This window comes from Sesamum indicum, linkage group LG13, assembly GCF_026168435.1.
Source record: "Sesamum indicum cultivar Baizhima isolate 11 linkage group LG13, ASM2616843v1, whole genome shotgun sequence".
Taxonomy (NCBI): domain Eukaryota; kingdom Viridiplantae; phylum Streptophyta; class Magnoliopsida; order Lamiales; family Pedaliaceae; genus Sesamum; species Sesamum indicum.
The window spans coordinates 13111485-13131375 of NC_142669.1; the positions used below are offsets into that span (position 1 = coordinate 13111485).

The window sequence follows — 19891 nt, forward strand, 5'->3', positions numbered from 1 at the left end:
CATTCTTTTAAAGACAAATCACCAACGCTATTAATATTGATGCAAAAATAATATTATTTTAAAGATAAAGAGTTAACTTATCAAATACACAACTATCGCATTACTACGACCAACAAAAAAATAAAAAACAGAATCCTTCGAAATTCTAGATAAATATAAAAATATTTTAATACTTTGCGCTCTAGGGTGGTATCCTTTAACCAAAGTTCATACCTATTAGTTTAACTCAATGTAAAAAACTCCCGATTTAGTCTTCTCTTACTTTATTCAATTCTCTTTATTTCTGTCTTAATCAAAATATTTTAATACTTTAAAACTTAGTATTACTGGAATTGAGTTTTCAAATAAATAACACTTGGGTAGAATTTTGATATAAAGAAATATCAATTACCACGTACTGATGCAAAATAAACAACCAAAGGTTTGCTTATAAGTAAAAAAAACAAGAAAAAGTATATATAATGCTAGCACAAAAAGAAAAAGCCAGAACAGTACCACCCCGCGCTCCGCCCCCGCCGCCCCAGTACCCTCAACTCCAGCCAACAAAGCCCCCACGCGACACACTGGTGGCGCTGCGCCTCACAAGCCCAGTTGTAGCCCTCCAGCCGCCGCTGCGCCCAAAAGCCCCGAAGTAAAAGCGCTACGCCTCTACCCCTCGCCTTCACGGTCCCCTGGCACCCCCGGCTTTCCGTATTGGCTCGGATAAAAAAGGCTAAGGATGCTGCAGAGCAAGTCATTTGTGAAGAAAACGAAGCAAGGGAAAGTAGTCAAGGTCCTTCATATGACCTAGCTTCAAAGAGTATCTGTTGTCTGTTGTTCTCTTTGTGTTTGTGCATCTTTTGTTTTGTTTTGCTTTCCTTTTTCTCTTTTTTCTTGATAGTGCAGTTTGTTAAGACAATGCCATTATATTAGGGTTGTTCGGGAACTAGGGTTTAACCTGGAATTCGGTGTGCAGGTTGTGAGAGAACATTATTTGAGAGATGATATATATTGTGGTGCCCCTTTTTGCAAAGTTTGTGATGTCGCAGCGGCCCGCCTCGGCTCGTCTGCTTCGACTATCATCATTGTTGACACCAATGTTGTTCTTCATCAGGTGAAATTTTGTTGTCTTTGTAAAAGTTTTTCAAATTTTTGTGCCACATATTGGAAAAGCATTTGAGTTTTGCTTATGTATTGCTTTGTTCTTCTGACACCTGTTAGATTGATTTGCTGGAAAATCCGGCCATAGATGATGTGGTGGTGCTGTCGGTAGTGTTGGAGGAGGTGAAGAACAAAAATCTTTCTGTATATAATAGACTTAGAGCGCTCTGCAGCAACTCCCAGAGGAGGTTTTTCGTCTTTTCAAATGAATACCATAAGTATGATCCTTTTTTAATTTTGTTATGCTTGTTCAGTTGATTGTACACTTAATGGTACTTGTGATGTTGTCATCACCTTCCGGTTTCTCTTTGCTTTGTACTATTTTTTCAGTTTATTCTGAGCTCATTTCTGAGTGCAAGTAGGTTTAGGAAGTAAAAACACATTGGTAGAAGTGATCTCATTCTCTGTTCTGCTAAGTAAATTGTGGCTGGTAGAACTAGTGCACTTTGTACCATTCGTAAGCCTTTCTGAGTGAAAATAGGTTTAGGAATTAATATTGATTAATAAACACATTGGTAGAAGTAATCTCATTCTGTGTTCTGCTAAATAAATTGTGGTTGGTAGAGATAGTGCACTTTGTACCATGCATAAGCCCCGAGGTGTGTGACCCTAAAAATGCAGCTTGAGGTCATGAAAGTGTATCAATTGCTGCGGATTACCAAAATAAATGACCTTTGTCAACAAGATCTTACAGAGATTCCCCGGTTAGTATGGGGGTTGATCACAACCAAGCCAAGATTGTAACTGATTCCCCTCGTTTATACTTGACAGATATCATGGAATCTGGATATTCTGCTCAAAGTTACTTCTTAATAATTTACTATGCTTTAATTTGATGTCCTTGTGCTTTTGAAGTGTTCTTTCTGCATTAACAATTGGATCATATGGAAGACTATATGCTTATTCTTCTTTTTCCTTTACTGTAGGGAAACTTATGTGAAGATTGAGGTTGGTGAAACACCGAATGATAGGAACGACAGAGGTATGTTGTTTGCATATACTTCATGGCCCTGTTAATCCCACGTAAAACTGGAAGAAACAAAAGTTGATGAAAATAGAATTTCTATGTTTTTGCTGCATGCACTCTAGAAAATCTAGGGAATGTTCCCAATAACAAAGCAGGAAGGTTTTTCATTGACAATATCTTTTCACCACTCCAGTCTTTCTCATATAGTTCTCCATTTCTTCAACCAGACTATAGTGCTGCAACCATATAGTTTTTTCTTGTCCTATTAATGAATTCTTAGTTTCTTCTCAGTATCGTTATTATGAATGCTCTATGTGCTGGTTCATGGATGATTGTGCAGGCAAAGGGGTGATTAATTTAACATCATCATCAGGAGTCTGCATGCCTTTGAATTTTGGTTTTTCTATTAATCTCTCTGATACCTAAGTTCATCAGTGGCTACCTACCGTTCCAGATTGCATCAGAAGTGCTGGTTTACCAAACTTATTGAGAACAAATGGAAATTTTTAACTGACGCTTTCCATTAAAGTTCCGCTTTTAAATTTCCCTTATTTTCTACCTATGTGGAGCCTAATTTAACCTATTGCTATATTTTTGGCTAGGTATTGATTTTAGAGTACTGAATTCAGAATGTGGATTTTGTTGGTTTGACGAAGTATAGCTCATTTTAATGCTGTTAAACATTATGTTGAAAGTGGTCAGCAGTTGGTGGTCAGACATGTTAAAAAAACTGATCCTTTTCGCCTTCCATTGTCTGGATGCTTTGGTATATGGCAAACACTTCTCATTTTAAATCAGCTAAAGATTAATATAAAAATATGTATGCTAATTTTGGTGATTTTCTCAATAATATTTGGGGAAAGTATTCTACGACAGCTGAAAGAAAATTAAATAAGATGAAAGTAATAAGTTGCAAAGCTAGTAGATGCTCAAGTCTGGAGGAAGTCTGGCTCGTTTAAGAAATTTTGATAGCTGTCTTACACTGGAAAACAAAACGAACTTAAACAAGTTAGCGGGATGTTAACAGAAAAAATGGAACACGAAACCTGTGGGATGAGGCTAAATCTAAATGTGATGTAAACAAACAGGGATAGTAAGTTCCTTGGTAATGCATAATAAGAAAATGAAAGTGCAACTTCAATTGGAGCCAGTGCAGCAGTGCCAGACCCTCCACCTAGGCACAGGTGGTGTTTACTGAGAAAGGGGAAAAAACAACTTCAATTGGAGTCAGCAAGGTTGGACCTTTACATGTTCCTGCATCATCTTATTTCAAGATGATGCTTATGTGGCGACACTAAGAACTTCTAGTGATTTCTTTCTCATGGCAGTTACGTAAAATATTATAATGGTGAAAGTATGAAACTCAATGTCTAGGTAAGAAATTTCTCCTTAGTTTCGGGAATGTTAAATATCTTGCAGAAGTTTGAAGATTCCCTATCTGTATATGCAACCATGCCTTCTTTTTTACCTAACTTTTCAGTATGTCTGTTGGATTAGTGCCATAAAATGTTTATAGCTCCATTTACATGGATATAATCCTAACTTATCTGGATGATTATGGTACTAGCACATTTTGCTGCATCTTTTAAACCTAATTATCAAACCCCAGAAATATAAAATAAATGAGGGCAAGTGCTGCACCGTCATTACAGACCATCAATTTTCTCATAAGCATGATGGATATATAAATTCGTTGGCATTTTATTTTCTAAAATATTTGCCCAAGGGTTCCTCTTTTGTGCTATTTGAATTAGTATCTAATCATTTTGATGTGAAATTATATCATCTTTAACCAAAAATTGTCTCCTTGATTGAGCCAGCATCTTGATTCTAGTTGTACCTTAGCGTACTATGGACGTGAGTAAGATCTAAAATTGGAATTGATCATCTTTTCTTAATATGCTCTTAACTCATTATTGTAGTATTTCTGAATTTAAAAAAATATGTTAGCTGAAAACATTTCGGTTAGTATGATATACCTGTATACTAGTATCTATTTTAGTTGTTTCTGGGACTAAACAACATTTTATTGGTGGAAAGAGGAGATGGTGCATAGATCTGGAGTATACTTTTCACTGGAGACTGATTCTCGAATCCCTTTCCTCTGAAGAAGGCACTTCAATTGAAACTTAAGAGAGAAGGCAATCTTACTTAATTTTTAACACACCCAGACTTGCTTCTGCACCTTTTTGTTCTTGATCAACTCAAACCAGCTGGTGGTACAAAAAGGAAACTAATATTATTCGAACTAAATGCAGATAGCTATATATACTAAAAGAATATTATTTCTCACAAATCAATATTGTGTTTTGCTTCATTATATGTGATTGTGGATTTTACCTCTTTTGACACTGAACATAATGGTTCAGCGATTCGGGTGGCTGCCCAATGGTATCAGAATCATCTCGGCAGTGCAGTAAAAGTCTTGCTTATTACAAATGATAGAGAAAACAAAAAGAAGGCCATTCAGGATGGGATTCCTGCTGAGACAGGTAACCTTAGAAATGTTTGTTGTTCCTTGATCATCGTTATTAGGCTCCAGGATAATCTGGTAATAAGTTCGAATAGAGAAAATCAAGATGCTTGTTGGAGTTGGATGCCAGGCACCTGGCTATCTCAACTGCTACTTCTGTTGGGATTTTTTGCTAAATCATCATAAAGTTTTTGTAGCATATTCATCTAGATGTACCTACTAATAGAGTTTCATATCCACTACAGTCGAGTCATATGTCAAGTCACTTGGTCAACCAGCATTGCTTGACCTGATTGTTCAGCCTCCATCTGAAGATGTTACAATGGAGGATGCTGAAGATCTGAGGCCCTCAAAGAGGAAAACAATCTATCCTGAGGTATTCAGGCTAATATCATGCTCCATTGATGGATATTTGGCGGTTGGTTTCTGCTCTCTGCCTTCTGTTAATCATTTTTGTTATCTGTTTCTCATCAGCATAAGCCCATGTCCGAAATTACATCTGGTTTGCATCGCGGAATTTACCACCAAGGGAAACTTCGGGTCAATCGATATAATCCATTTGAAGCATATGTTGGGAGTGAAAGTATTGGAGATGAAATTGTTGTCTACGGGCGTGCAAACATGAATAGGGCATTTGATGGTGATATAGTGGCCGTAGAACTTTTGCCTCAAGATCTCTGGCAAGAAGAGAAATCCCTTGCTATAGCAAATGATGGTTTGTGGTCTTTAAAATTTCTATGCTTATATTATGTATTGCTTAGGAGTATGTATAATTGCTGCAAAATGAAGAGATGTTTAGGTTTCTTTTGATCTGAATGCTTGTCTCGAAGTATTTGATGATTGAAGAGGTTCTAAAATAGGTCTGGAGCTCTTGAAAATCCACAGATGACATGATGACCGTTCATCAACGCTACCCAAAGTTGTAACTTGAGTTGTAATGGCCTTTGACTTAACTTTCTTTCTTGAATAGAAAACAGGCTAGAATTAAGTAATTTGGTTCTACAGGCAATTAGTTTCAAATAAATACTAGGCAAAAGAAGCATCTTACGAAAATCAGCAGAAGAAAGACAAAAGTTTACATTCAAGGATGGGTTATGCAACACAATTGCAAGAAGCCACAATAATTTGTGGAGGACTCATTTAATTGTCCTCTTGTGGAATTTTGAACATTGCGTGCCCACACATAGGCTCAAAGATGCCTCTTGACTAGGGATTTACTGTAGTGAAAGGCATATTATGTAACACAAAAGGACCTAACACAAAAGGGATTTACTGTAGTGAAAGGCATATTACTGTAGTCCAGCATCTTCTAACACAAAAGGACCTAAAATAAGACTCATTTGAATGACATAAAAATGTATGAGTTTGTATTCTTGACTAAAGTACTACTAGGCAAAATAAATTTATTTAAAACATGAAATAACATATGAAAACAAACTAGATGCTACTCAAGTAAGTCCAATGAAGGTTTCCTTCCACCTGATCATGCCAAATGAAAGGTTGAGCTTTTAAGGAGCCTTTGCATTGCCTTTTTTAAAACCTTAGCATCAATATGTCTTGTATGGTGCTTCTAGTCTACCATAGTTATGTGCCTGATTGGACATTTGTGATTGCCTTCTTAAAAATCTGCATGTTATGTAAAATTTCAATTCTTATTGGAATTTTTCTTTGAGCATCATCATGTAAATCGAGTAAGCTTAGGAAAATGTAACCACTTAAATTCCAAGAAGTACTTTACACCAAAAGAGCGAGGATCAGTTGTTTCTTTCTAAGGGGAAACAGAACTTGATAATAGCTTCTTAGATTATGTTTGGAGAAAACAAGCTCCAGCCATCATATTAAGCATATCTCCAAGATGAGGTATTGGAAACGTATGGTTGATGGTCATTTTAATTGCATGAATATGACACATCTTTGGTCCTTGTTGTAAGGTAAGGACCATTTATGGACTTTGATTCTGTTGAACATGTGCTTTAGATAAGGGCACTTCATCTTGTATGAATGCAGAAGTTGGATGTGAAGAGACCACCTTTTGCGATTTTCTTTTGGAATGGCTTGTTTGCATGATGCAAAACTTGTTTCCAAGTTGCATGTGAAGACAAATACTTAAGGCTAGAAACTACTGTAGTTATATGGTACTCACGTATTAGCACTAGCATTTGGTCATTTTGGTGCAAACGACCAACGGCCTATTAATTTTGATGGATGCTTTATTGTACTACCATAACAATTCGAACCCTACTCTTTTACAGCACATATATGTTTGGGCATGTTCGAACATTTATTTTATACAGACAAAAAGACAATCTGTTTATTAATATGCATACTATCCAGGTTAGGGATGCTCCTAGCCACAGTCGCTCCCCCGCACCCCCCCCCCCCCTCCCAACCTATGTTAGCCAGTGCCTGTTTTCGCTTCTATCGTTTGCATCACAATTCATTTTGTTGTTAGCTCATGCTCATTGGAGTCCATTTTTGGCATTATGGATATTTGATTTTAATTCTTCAACATATTGTATACCAGAGGAGGAGGAGGAAGATGATGTTCATTTAGCTCCTAGTAGTGCTGATGATGCTCCTAGAGTTACAAATCTATTGGATGCTGGGGACAAGGATGCTACACCAACTCGTCCATCTGGTCGTGTTATTGGCATTATAAAGAGGAACTGGCACTCGTAAGTAAAATGGTTAACTCTTACTTTTCTCCACGAGTTTCTCCAGTTTAATGCTTCTCATGAATAAACCATTGGATAGATCTTTTCTGCATTGATCCTAGAATAGAAATTTCTTGTTTATTGCTAAGATGTTAAAGCAGTTGCTGAGACTACTACAAAGGACTCCATACTTGTCTGACCTATTAAACACATGCCAGACATGCTCTGGCATTCTGGGGCTTGTTGCAGGATTGTTTAACATGTTGTGGGACATATTTCAGGATAAAATATAATTTAAAGGGAGGAAGTTGGGTGCATTCATAATTGTCCTTTAGATTTAGGATCAAAGGAAGATAGTTCAAAAGTGGGAGCTGAGAAAAGAACAGTGAAGAGAAAGAATACCCAGTGCTTACTTTCACTTTAATCATTGAAAGTGCTATTTTAGATCCACAGGTATTTCATTTATCACTAATATAGTTTTGCAAACTAGTATTTGCCTCCAAACCGGCTGCGTATGCTTATTTTTAAAGTGTACAGTGCCCTGTCTGGTTGTGGGACTTTCTTTCTGTTCTTTCCCTGAGGATTTGTTAGAGGAACTTAGCTCCCCATAAAGTTTAACTTAAATCTGATCTGCTAACAATGATGACAACCCAGTGGAGGGAACATTCATATGAGTAAGAGAACTATGAATTTGTATGGAACAAAATTTTGATTTAAAATGCGTTCTTGTCATGTTTATTTGCAAGCGGCTATTCTCTATTATGTTAATTTATGATAAGAAAGAAATTTAAGAACTTAATTCGTGAAAAGTAGGAAAGCAAGTGTGCTAGAAAATAAATCTAGAGATGTAATGAATTATATGTAAGAATAGGGTTTATGAAAATAATTGACACGATTCAGCAACTCAGATTTAAGTTGTTGTCAATGAGAACGGAGGAAAAAACTATTGAGCATTTATATGATATTTATCTGGTTGTCAAATTGGCAGATCAATTAGACCAGATAAACATACTCTATGGTCTTTTCAGAACTGTTTGACTGTAGAAAAAGAACAGTAATCTTCTATTCATGTCCATCACGATAACCACATCTGACCAGTGTGTTTCTCCTCTGGTTCTCTCAGTCATGAGATGCTATCAAGTTTCTTTACTCTCCCTTTAACAATGGAAGACACCAAACTTGGTCGGAAAAACATTGCTAGGGGCAGTTGCTAGGGAACCTTGACGGTTCATGCGAACTTAAGAAAAAACCTTTAGTCGACACATTTTAAGACTGAGCCCAAAATTAAACTTCCCTTTTTAAAGAGGAAATATCAAACTGAAGACTAACATTATAGTAGAAAATACGCTATTACTTATTCCCCAACATATCTTCATCAAATCTTTGTGTAGTTGAATCTCCAAGCTTCATCTGTACTGCAGTTATTGTGGATCTTTGGATCCAATGCCTATGCCTGCGGGTGAGGGTGGTATTGCACATGCTCTATTTGTTTCCAAAGATCGGAGAATTCCTAAGATTCGGATACAAACTCGTCAGCTTGGAAACCTACTGGACAAGAGGATTATTGTTGCTGTTGATTCATGGGATCGCTTATCACGATATCCTTCTGGGCATTATGTAAGAACAATAGGCGAAATAGGTGACAGAGATACTGAGAGTGAGGTATGTTAATGAGTTTTGTTTTTCACCACTTCTGTCATTTGCACGTATCATGAACAGAGTGATCGACAGTTATGCCCTTGTACCTAACTATGCTTCATGTAGATTGTAACCACAGGGGATTTTCTCAACTGTTATGATGCAATAGGTCCCCAATTAGAGAAGGCACCTATTATAGAATGAAATATTAACCAAAAAAGGGAGTTCCAAATAATACAAACCTTTTCCATTCTGCCCTAACTCTGCCAAAACAGAATAGAACACTCAATTCTGGATGGAAATAGTGCTCTTCATAATTCATCAGCATCAATGGTGTTAAACTGCATACATGTCTGCTGCAGGTGGTGCTGATAGAGAATGATATTGATGCAAGGCCATTTTCCTCTCAAGTTTTGGCATGTTTGCCACCTTTACCCTGGTCTGTATCTGCTGAGGATATATCAAATCCCATTAGGCAGGATTTGCGTCATCTACGTGTCTTCAGTGTGGATCCTCCAGGTACATGGTTTATGTGCAGAACAGTTTGCTTCTGTTTCTTTATCAATGTTTTTGTGCCTGATTTTTTGTTCACCTTTGGTGCTCAAGAAAGTACAGTCACCTAAGCGAGGATGGCCCTTTTATGTGGTTTAATTTCTTGGTGCAGGATGCAAGGACATTGATGATGCATTACATTGTACACTTCTTCCAAGTGGAAATTTTGAAGTGGGAGTTCGTATCCTTTTGTCACCTAATTTCAAGTTTCTCGTGAACACAACAAAGAATTTGTGGTGTCTTGGTTGCCTAATCTTCCATTTTAGATGTTCTGCCACGAAGGAATTTTTGCGCAGCTTTTTACTTCCCTATTACTTCTGAACGGGTAATCCCAGACTTGGATTGTATCTTGCACAACTAGGATCTGTTTTAAGATTCTGAATACATTTGTAGTTTCTTTTGGTTCTCTTATATCTGCTTCTCCTGGGGGACTAGAAGGGTATATAACATGGATATATGTGATGTTCCATGTTTATTGAATCTAAGCTTATCTTATGCGACCTAATAGAAGAAGTGTTCCTATATTCAACTGAATTCACTATTAGTTAAATCAGATTGGATCGTTCCTTTATTGTACCGCCCATTAAATTTTGTTGAAGACCCAAAATTTACAGTTCATTATGGGTAATCTATCCAAAGGCTAAGATAAATTAGTAAGTTTGTAGTTCTCATAGCTTTGTAAGCAATTAAAAATTCATCAAGTTTATTGTAAATGATTATGTTCTAGTTCATGTACAATCTCATGATTTTTTTGAGGGATGATTTCTTCTTTCTTTGATTTTCCTATTCTTTAAAATTACAAAATAGAATCTGAAGTCAAATCTGAAGTACATAATTCCTTTTCCTGCTATCTTCTGCACAATCTTTGTCTGCTAAGCGGAGCTTTAGTTAGTAGTTTTATATTGCTCGCCTCTTATATCTTCTTGGTCAACTCTGTCTTTTTCAGGATAAACTGATAAAGGCATAATGAGCTTCAGATTTTGCTGTTTACTGATGAGAACGGAAACTTATAACTTAAAGTTTAACAGTCTGAATTGTTGATATTCCAGTAATACTGGGGAATACATTTCATTTGGTTTGAAGACAGGGTCCATCCTATATTTTGGGGTGATTTATTGGATCACAAGTACATGAAAGCTTGTAGTCTGTAAGGTTTATATGACTGGAGCTAATGATTAAAAGATAATTTAGTTGGTTTTCTTCTCATCATAGAATAGGAATTATGATGATATTTCATTTCAATATTGATCTTTAATTTGTACTAGATATTGCTGATGTCACAAATTTTGTTCACCCTGGGACCCCCTTGGATGATGAGGCTGCACAAAGGGGTACCTCTGTCTACCTTGTCGAGCGGCGTATTGACATGCTTCCGAAACCTCTAACAGAAGGTGTCCCACTGTTTATTTAATAAGTTATTTCTAGTTTCTTCTGAATCTTGTATTATGCAAATATTTGGCCCAGAGAATCGACATATTCTAACGCAGTCTTACCTATTCTTTTCAGATATTTGTTCACTGCGTTCAGATGTAGAGAGACTATCCTTCTCTGTGATATGGGTACATGCATACCTCTTAGAATTGGATTTCGAATGGCTAATATGCTGTTATCTTCCCCTAATCTTCTAAGAAGTTGAATGAATTTCATGAACATGTGTATATGCTTCTTAAGGAGTTTTCTGTAACAAAAAGGGTTAAATTGTTTTGACCTTTGAAGGAGGGTGTCAACTCCCAGTTGTTGCATAATTTGCATCTGTATCAAAAGGATGACTTGCTTGCCATCATTAAGCTTAGTTTATATGTTCAACTAGTTTTGTGCTAGTTGGTTTTTCTTTAGGTTCTCCTATAAGCTTGTTTTCTTTTCTGGACAAGCTGTCGACCAGAGTGAGTTGGCTGTTAGCATGTAAATCCCAAAGGAATGGAACTCATAAATGTTCCATACAGTTTGTTGCAATTTCACTGCATTACTGGAGTCTATCTGTTGGATCCACTCTATTTTACAGAGTGTCTTAAAATTCAGTATTAAACCAAGTTTAATGTGGACACAATATGTTAAATACATTGCTATTTGCTTTTAGGAAAGCTGATATTAGTATGCTTTTAAGGGTTGTTTCAGACTTGTTAATTTGATGAAGCACCTCGCTTTGTCTGGCTTTATATACCAGAATGTATCTATTCATTTGTTGGCAAGTTAGTTCTACTCTTTTCGGTTTTCCCCATCTCCCCTCTCATATTTCTCCAACAACTACCCCGCTTTTTGCATGTAATTGTATCTGTCTTTTTGTGTAAGGTAAACCCATGGGCCTATATTGATTCCCCTTTGTGCATTTTCTTATGATTAAGGAAATGACTCCCGAAGCAGAGATTATTTCTACGAGGTACACGAAGGCCATTATCAAATCTTGTGCAGCATTATCATATGTTGAAGCTCAGGCAAGGATGGATGATAGGTAGTTACATATAGCCTGTTTTTATTATTAATAGATTTTTTGTCTGGTGAACTTCTGATCTCATATGAGTGATTTAGTTTGTATTTGAAAATACACCTATTCATTCTTTGTTTTTTCAATTTATAAACCATAGTTGTAATGTGCGCCTTAGCGCGCCATTGCCTTTTTAGGCTGGCGCTTGGAAAAAGCCGGGCGAAACACAGTTTTTTCAAACACTGGGCCTCGCCCAGCTAAATAAAGGTTGGGTGGGTTTTCAGCCTTTAATTTAGTTATTTTTCTTTTAAAAGAAAAGTTGTAAAAATTTACACAAAAAAATAGGCTGAAGAGTGAAGACGCTATGGTTTTGCTATTTTACACCTTTCCTAGCACAGAGGAGACAAGATACTCTACTACCTGTCAGTGTAGTCAATGGCATGTGCGCCTCTCGCGCCATTCGCGGCCTATGGCGCGCGCCTTCACAATGGCAAGGCCATGGCGCGCTCCTTTGTGAAAAAGGGCCTGGGCAGCCTGGCGGCTGGCTGGGCCCATCAAATAAAAATAAAAAAGCCCTAATAGTTAAGGGAATTACAGCAGAAATAAATAATCTGCTCTGCATGCATGAGTAACATGTTCATTCCTGCCTCTTCTTGCTTTGGTTCTTCCTCTGCGGCCCTCTTCTTCTTCGGCTTATCTTTCTTCTTTTTTGATAAACTATTTAGGATTTATTTGAATCTTTAGGACTTATGTTATCCTTCAATTGGTTCAACATTGGTCGTTTTAATTATATGAAATTTTGTTATGTTCAATTTGTTGTTTTATATGTTTTATTTAACTCCTTATACATTAATCTAGTCAAAATAATACTAATTATATAAATATATAGACTATTTCTTATATTTGAGCCATCCTTCGAAAAGGCGCGCGCCCCGCCGTGCCCCATGCGCCATGGCTCCAGGAGCCCTTGGTGCCATTGTGCGCCATGCGCCACTGATTACTATGCTACATGTGATGGATATTTGATGTTTGTTTTCATTTTTATAATGACTATGTAGGATTTGTTTAATGGTTTTGCATATTTTGAACTCTTTGTTTTCTCTAAGACATGTTGTTTTGTGTGTGATGATTAAAATAATTTCTAGTGTTTATATTTAATCGTTTGTGCATTTTTTATGTGAAATATATTGATGTATGAATATATAATTTATTTGTGTACATATGCGCCATGCTTTAAAAAGGCGCCCCATGCGCCATGGCTCTAGGTGACCCTTGCACCATGGCGCTCTGTGCGCTATTAACAACTATGCTATAAACTTTAAACTTTTTGTTGCCATGCTTCTTTATTTCTTAATAGGGTTAATTACAATTAGACCCCTTTGAAAATACGAAATTACACTTTCCCCCAAACAAGCTTCAAAATTACACTTCCACACTCTTTGAAATTTTTTTGTTTACACCTAATTCCCTTTCATTAGGATTTGGATGGAAAATGCTGATGTCAACAAAAAAGAATTACATAAATTTTCAGTTTTGTCCTCATTTAACAATCCTATGTATATTTTTGTACTTACAAGGGGATAAATGGGAGTATTAATGAGGGCAAAATTGAAAATTTATGTATTTTTTTTTTTGGCAATGTCAGCATTTTTCGTTGAAACCGTAAAGAAAGGGGGTTAGGTATAAACGGTGAATTTTGGGGGGTTAGGGGGGGGTGTAAGTGTGTAATTTTGGAACTTTTTTGGAAGGAGGTATAATTTTACATTTTCAGAGGGGGTCTAAGTGTAATTAACCCTATCTTAATATTAAAATCAGCCTTTTACAACTATTCAGCAGTTTTTCTTGCAACTTGCTGTATTTATTCACTGATCCACCCTGTTCCTTTGTCGAATATGCCTCTGGTTTACTCATCTGAAATTTGATGAACATTGTATATGATTCCTAAACCAAATTAAATGGATTAACATAAAATATGAAATTGCATAATTTGCAAGATTAAATTAGATTGATGAATTAAATGCATTTGTCGTTTACTTATTTTTAGTGCTGTAGGATGTCGTTTGAAAATGTCAGTGCACTATTTTGATGATTTCTCATTTCTTTCCCTCCTGCTTTATTGCAATTGGAATTTCCTATATTTGTTTCTAAAGTTGGTTATTGATTTCCTGAAAAAGATTGTGCCATGACTTGTGGCTGCAAGCTATGACTTCAGTTGGAAGTCCAGCGGCTGCACATCTCAAGCTGTGTTTCTTTGCTTATTTTCTTTCTAATCTTTCTCTTTCTTTCTTGGGTTCGTGATGCACACCAAGCGGGAGCATATTTTTTTGTCCTCACATCCACCAAGCCATTATGTTCACCATATCTCCTCTCTCTCTCTCTCTCTTTCTCTGAATCCATTCATTTTACAGTCGCTTGATGGATCCATTAACTACAGACTTGCGGAATATGAATGCTTTAGCAAAGGTAACTTCTAAGAGTTTTACTAAATATCTTACATTTTTAGTAATGCACAATGTAATTACCCTTGCAATTTGTAGATAATGAGGCAAAAACGCATTGACAGAGGAGCCTTAACTCTTGCTTCTGCAGAAGTGAAATTTCAGATTGATACTGAAACTCATGACCCTCTTGATATCGGTATGTAGCTCTCTTTCACCTCCTTCTGGAAGAAATTTGTCAAAGCTAAGATTCTTTCCCAGCTTTGAGAAGCAGCTAAAGTTGGGTTGTATCTCCAAGCTAGATGTTTTTTTTTTCTGAAAAGCCAACTGGTGAATGAGAAAACTGCTTCAGCTCCTGTTGATGCAGTCTTTCTAGATGTCCTGCCTTTCTGCTTCTTGTCTCGTTTTGCATTTATTGGAGATCACTGGCACCCCATTTGATCAAATTGTCTCTTCTATCTTTCAGTATGATTATTAATTTGCTTATGTGCAGGTATGTATCAAATTCGGGAAGCAAATCAGATGATTGAGGAGTTTATGCTTGCTGCTAATATTTCAGTAGCTAAAAAAATTCTGGAGCATTTCCCGCTCACCTCATTATTAAGGTACTCTACTAGCTTGTCTTTTACAAACTGTATTTTTTTCCTACTTCTGTTGGAAATACTAGTTATTTTTTTCACGTACAAAAGAGGATTCTACTTTGCAAGCAAAATCTCTGTGCTTAAGTTAATCTATTGACTCTGCCCTTCCATCGATGCTCTTTACTTTTCCTGATATGATCCAGCATGCTATATGAAAAGCTAGTGAGTTAGCTCTGGGAAAATTCTAATTTTTAAGCTGCCTTAGTCTATATAGATACTGCTTAGTGCATAATCGTTATCTTTCTATAGTTAAATCCTTCTGTTTTCATAATTTATTTAATGATGATGTCTTTCATATGCAGACGGCATCCAAGCCCAACAAAAGAGATGCTTGAACCTTTAATTCAAACAGCTGCTGCTGTTGGTCTTTGTTTGGATGTGATATCTTCAAAAGCGCTGGCTGATTCACTTGATAAGGCGGTGGTGAGTTTGCAACTCTTGAACTTCGCCACATTACAGCTGTACACTTATTTATAGATTTTACTGGTTATCTAGGCAAGAAAATGAAAATCCAAAGTATTTGAGGTTTTGACGTATAAACATTTTTTTGATATTCTGGCTTTGTTTTCTCTTCCTACAAATTTCTGGCCACCTCATCTGTCATTTCTAAAACTACATGCATTCTGTATGCCAAATTCTTGTCATAGTCATAGATATATGGAACTATTATGTCGTACTCTGCCTCAGTAATAACCATGCTTTTGGACAGGTTCCAGCATATGACTATAAACAATATTTTCTCTTGAGCCCTCTGTGGCTTGGCCACTCTAAGAACTTCATGTCTAGGAAAAATTTTTGGAAGATGAATTCCATGTTTAAAGCTTATTTCATGAAGTATAAATTTATTCAGGTTAAAAATTAATTGTCTACTTACTGTTCGGAAGCTGCTAGTAGTTCTGGTGATAAATACATGCATTGATGTACTAATGAATCTATCTCTTACTTTGCTCCCCGCACTTCCCCCAAAAAAAATATTCAGGGCGATGATCCATACTTTAATAAGCTGATTCGTATTCTGGCCACAAGATGCATGACACAGGTACGTAAATCAGTGTAATCATATATGCATTCTTTTCGTGGTTAAGGTGTTTATTAATTTCTAATTGTTGTGAATATCTGTTGCAATTTTCAGGCAGTATATTTTTGCAGTGGAGATCTGAGTCCTCCAGAGTTTTTTCATTATGGTCTTGCTGCTCCTGTGTATACACATTTCACTTCTCCCATAAGAAGATATGCTGGTATATTCAAAATTTCAAATATTGGTTATTTTTCGTCATTTCTATTTCATTACTAACCTCATCATCTTGAAACTTAATATTTCTTGTAGATGTCATTGTTCACCGTTTGCTTGCTGCATCCTTGGGGATATGCAAACTCCCAGATGTTTTCCAAGATAGATCCAGGCTAACTGGTGTTGCTGACAGTAAGGATTTTCTCACCAACATTCAGATATTTTGTGTTATGAGTTGTGCACTGTGGATTGTAGTAGTTCATTTGTTTTTGTTTCGGTAGATGGATTTGGGGTCATACAATGGTGAATCCTTATGCTACTGAAATGCTTTATCCTGGAATCTTTCCGTGAGCTGTGTTCGTCATTATTGGCTCTATGTTTGCATGTCCTTGTAATTGTATTTGGTTATTGTAATACATCCTTCTGATCGTTATGGAATCCGGCACCATATAGATATTATTGGTAGTTCTATCTCATGTATATTTTCCCTGCAGATCTGAATTATCGCCACAAGAATGCCCAAATGGCTAGCAGGGCCTCGGTTGAGCTCCATACACTCATTTATTTCAGGAAAAGGTGACAAGTGAACCAATTTTTATTCCCTCTCACTCTTCTCACTTCTCTCTCTCTCTAATGTTTGTATGATCACACTTATGCAGGCCCACTGATACTGAAGCAAGAATACTGAAAATAAGATCAAATGGCTTCATCGTTTTTGTGCCCAAGTAAGATTACTATAACTGTGAATAATGTGGTCCTATGTTTAACCGATGCCGTTGCGATGGCATACTCCTTTAGATAATGTCACGTGTTTATGTTCTATAAGCAGAAATTGATTGCAAGGTCATTTGTTTACAATGAAAACAATTTCCAGAGGCTAGTATTGAAAACAAAATTTACTGCTTGTTTTTTGGATGAAATGGGATATAACTGCTAAATTTGCATCATATTTGCATATAATATTGAGACAGTCGTCTCTAGTAGAAAGTTCCTTGGCATGCTTATATCTTGTCCTTGGTGGTTTGTAACATTTACTTTCTGCACATCACTATTCAGATATGGAATCGAAGGACCTGTATACTTGATGCCAAGAGGGCAGAAGGGAGGGGGAGAATGGATCATTGATGAGCAGCAGCAAAAGATTAAGAAGGTCGACGGTAAGGTGTCTTATGGTGTTCTCCAGACGGTGAGGATTCACATGGAAGTTAAAGAACCACAGCCAAACAGGCCAAAGCTTGAGCTCACCCTTATCTAAAGGTGCCCTGTCTGCAAATTCATCAGTAGTGTTTCGTGGTGTGTGCTAGTTATAGTTGTTCTGCTTTCATGATCTATCCACCATTTGTTTATTTGGTATTGGTAGGAATATAATGAATCTGATTTACCAAAAAGCGTAGGTTTACATGGTAATATATTTTTACTTCTCCAGAGTTGCTAATTTCTCTCAATGAATTTGTACATGCTATAATTCTCATAGAAGCACCAGATTAGAAAGAATTGCCCAAACTGAATATCTAAGTACTATAAAACAATGCTTCTTTCCAAACTTTGTGTTACTTCTATTCATTTCTCCTCATCTCTTTTGCTCTCACTTGCATGGATCATGTGATTTCACGGTTAGGATCATACAATGCGGTCCTGTGTCTAATTAGGACAAGATCTATATGAAAACAGTTGACCATCCTTAAGAGCAAGGGCTGCAACCAAGGAAGTCCAAAGAAATCGGACTGAACATTCTTCTTGTGCCGCATCAAGGAGTTGTGTCATGGTACCTACATTTTTGTTTTGGACCAGATTTTTTTCATCAGAAAGGTTTGCGGATGGGAACAGATTTTCATCAGAAAGGTTTGCGGATGGGGGACAAACACCAACCTTCATATAAGGATTTGATAATATCAATTTCCAAATATAAGGACTTAATGAGAAAAATAAATAAAATAGTACCAGTATTCGTTCATAGCAGGTGGAAGAGTGAACTGAAGCATGAGGACAAAGTGGTACAGAGGACCAGAGGGAAGAAAGCCCAAATGTGAAGCTAGTTTTACAACACCAATCCCAGCTGCAGGAAGTATTATGTATCCCATACACATTACTGTTGTTGATTTCAATCTTGCCTTACTTGGCCCTGCGTCTATTTATAATCATCATTATTCTGTCAAATACGTCTCAAGTATTATCCACTCGTTTTCTTTTTGTTTTTATATTCATGTACCTTGTGTTGGGTCGCCTCTAGGATCAGAGTGATGCAAGGGATGGCCCCATCCACGCAGATTGTAAACCATCTACAGAGAAAATTGGCATTCCACTTTAATATTGACCTACCTGAGTAGTTTAGTAGAATCTTTAATCACTCTAAATGAGCTCACCAGTAATAAGGTTCTGAAGATATAACTGCTCTAAATATGAGTCAAACAATCTAAAAGTACATATAATGTCAGTTTGTTGTAGAGTTGCTTCTTATTTCTAGAAGAAAAGGCATGCAGTGAGTGTTTTTATTAGCTTTGATAAACAAGTAAACTGACTGCAGGAAGAACTGGAGGTGCCTTTAGCTCCTCCACTATCTGAGAAAATTCACAGTACCTGATTCCACACAGCTGCACTATGCTTTCCACTTACGATCTCTTCGGAAAGTTGACATTTGACAACTTCTTGGAGCATGTATGGATGCTGGTTTGTAACTAGTCCTCGCCCTCCGTGTATTTGTATCTATTATGGAAGTTATGTGGCTGGCAAGAGCTTCAAGACAGCTTTACTGCAATTGAGATAGAAACATATGAGAGTCCAACTGCTGCCATCTCCAAAGAGATTCCCATCTTCTTTGCAGGTTGCTGGTATTAATGTTTCCCAAGTTTCCTACCCTCCAATGTGAATTCATTAACAAGTTGCACACACACACGTGTGTGTGGGTTCTATCTAGTTACATATATACCAGTTGCACATATGGCGATGATCTCAGGGATGTGGTGATGGTCTGAGTATCTTGACTGCTATCTGTTCGAGTCCCAATCCAATGAGAAAAGTTATCCCAATGTTAACAGGCATGAACGACCTAAATTTAAGGAATTGTCGAGAAGAGCGATTGATTAGGTTGAATGCAGGAGATGAGTATCTCTCTTTCTGCATGCCTGCACTAATTGTAAATTGACGGAGTGCATAATGGTCTGACCTGATCGGATTTGACCCGAATCAAAGTTAAGTTGAGGTGTGGCTAAGTCGTTATAAATTATTTACTTTATATTTTAATTATGAGACTTTAATTTCAACTATCAGATCAAGATATCCTTTACAGATAGTAGAAGAATGAGAAATAACAAAATTCTTATTTTTATTTATGAAACCTTCTAAACTATTCTTGAAATAGCATTCGCACTCTTAAACTAAATAGTGTAATACGAAAACTTTTAAATCATACCATTCATGTCTTGAAGGCTAACTGTCTTTACCAGTGAGTGTGAAGAGCACAAAACTATCTGCAGTGCCACATTTATAAATCAATAATTGATGACTCGTCAGAGAACATTGAAGAGTTATCGCTTCAACAATTACAATCTCATAGTATGAAAATTTACTAATTATATCTAAAACAAAGTCTGGCAAATGATTCCATCCCTTTCCTATGTGGAAAATGAAGTGGATAAGTTAATTTTTGTTTATTCGGATATTTTTCACAATAAATATATAGAATTAATGATTTTTGAGTATATTAAAAGGCAAACGTTAAGGTGATCTAAATGATAT

At 36.6% G+C, this 19891-nt stretch overlaps 1 protein-coding gene across 5 annotated transcripts; it reads left to right on the forward strand.

The window, feature by feature from the left end:
- Positions 1–453: 453 nt before the first annotated feature.
- On the forward strand, positions 454–19416 carry EMB2763 (ribonuclease II family protein). 5 transcript variants are annotated; one of them, XR_016063625.1, is made up of 26 exons: positions 454–772; positions 956–1093; positions 1201–1358; positions 2067–2122; positions 4477–4599; positions 4826–4956; positions 5055–5295; positions 7105–7255; positions 8656–8896; positions 9235–9391; positions 9537–9605; positions 10690–10815; positions 10931–10983; positions 11767–11873; positions 14255–14309; positions 14384–14483; positions 14778–14889; positions 15228–15348; positions 15905–15964; positions 16058–16163; positions 16253–16348; positions 16651–16732; positions 16816–16881; positions 17213–17413; positions 17828–17944; positions 17981–18313. XR_016063625.1 is itself a non-coding variant. In XM_088877024.1 (25 exons), the coding sequence occupies exons 1-24, from the start codon at positions 719–721 to the stop codon at positions 17409–17411; spliced, it is 2802 nt and encodes a 933-aa protein (XP_088733150.1). In that variant the 5' UTR covers positions 454–718; the 3' UTR covers positions 17412–17413; positions 18681–19416. The 5 variants fall into 5 exon arrangements, 4 of the variants coding, with proteins under 4 accessions (XP_088733150.1, XP_088733151.1, XP_088733149.1 ...); XM_088877024.1 differs by lacking the exons at positions 17828–17944; positions 17981–18313 and adding an exon at positions 18681–19416; XM_088877025.1 differs by having other exon boundaries at positions 17775–18313.
- Positions 19417–19891: the final 475 nt, after the last annotated feature.

Bases quoted from the DNA above. Each gene is read 5' to 3' on its own strand.
- EMB2763 (XM_088877024.1), top strand. From the start codon at position 719: ATGCTGCAGAGCAAGTCATTTGTGAAGAAAACGAAGCAAGGGAAAGTA. The intron at 8,897-9,234 runs GTATGTTAATGA...TGTCTGCTGCAG, and splicing joins ACAGAGATACTGAGAGTGAG to GTGGTGCTGATAGAGAATGA. The intron at 9,392-9,536 runs GTACATGGTTTA...TTCTTGGTGCAG, and splicing joins CTTCAGTGTGGATCCTCCAG to GATGCAAGGACATTGATGAT.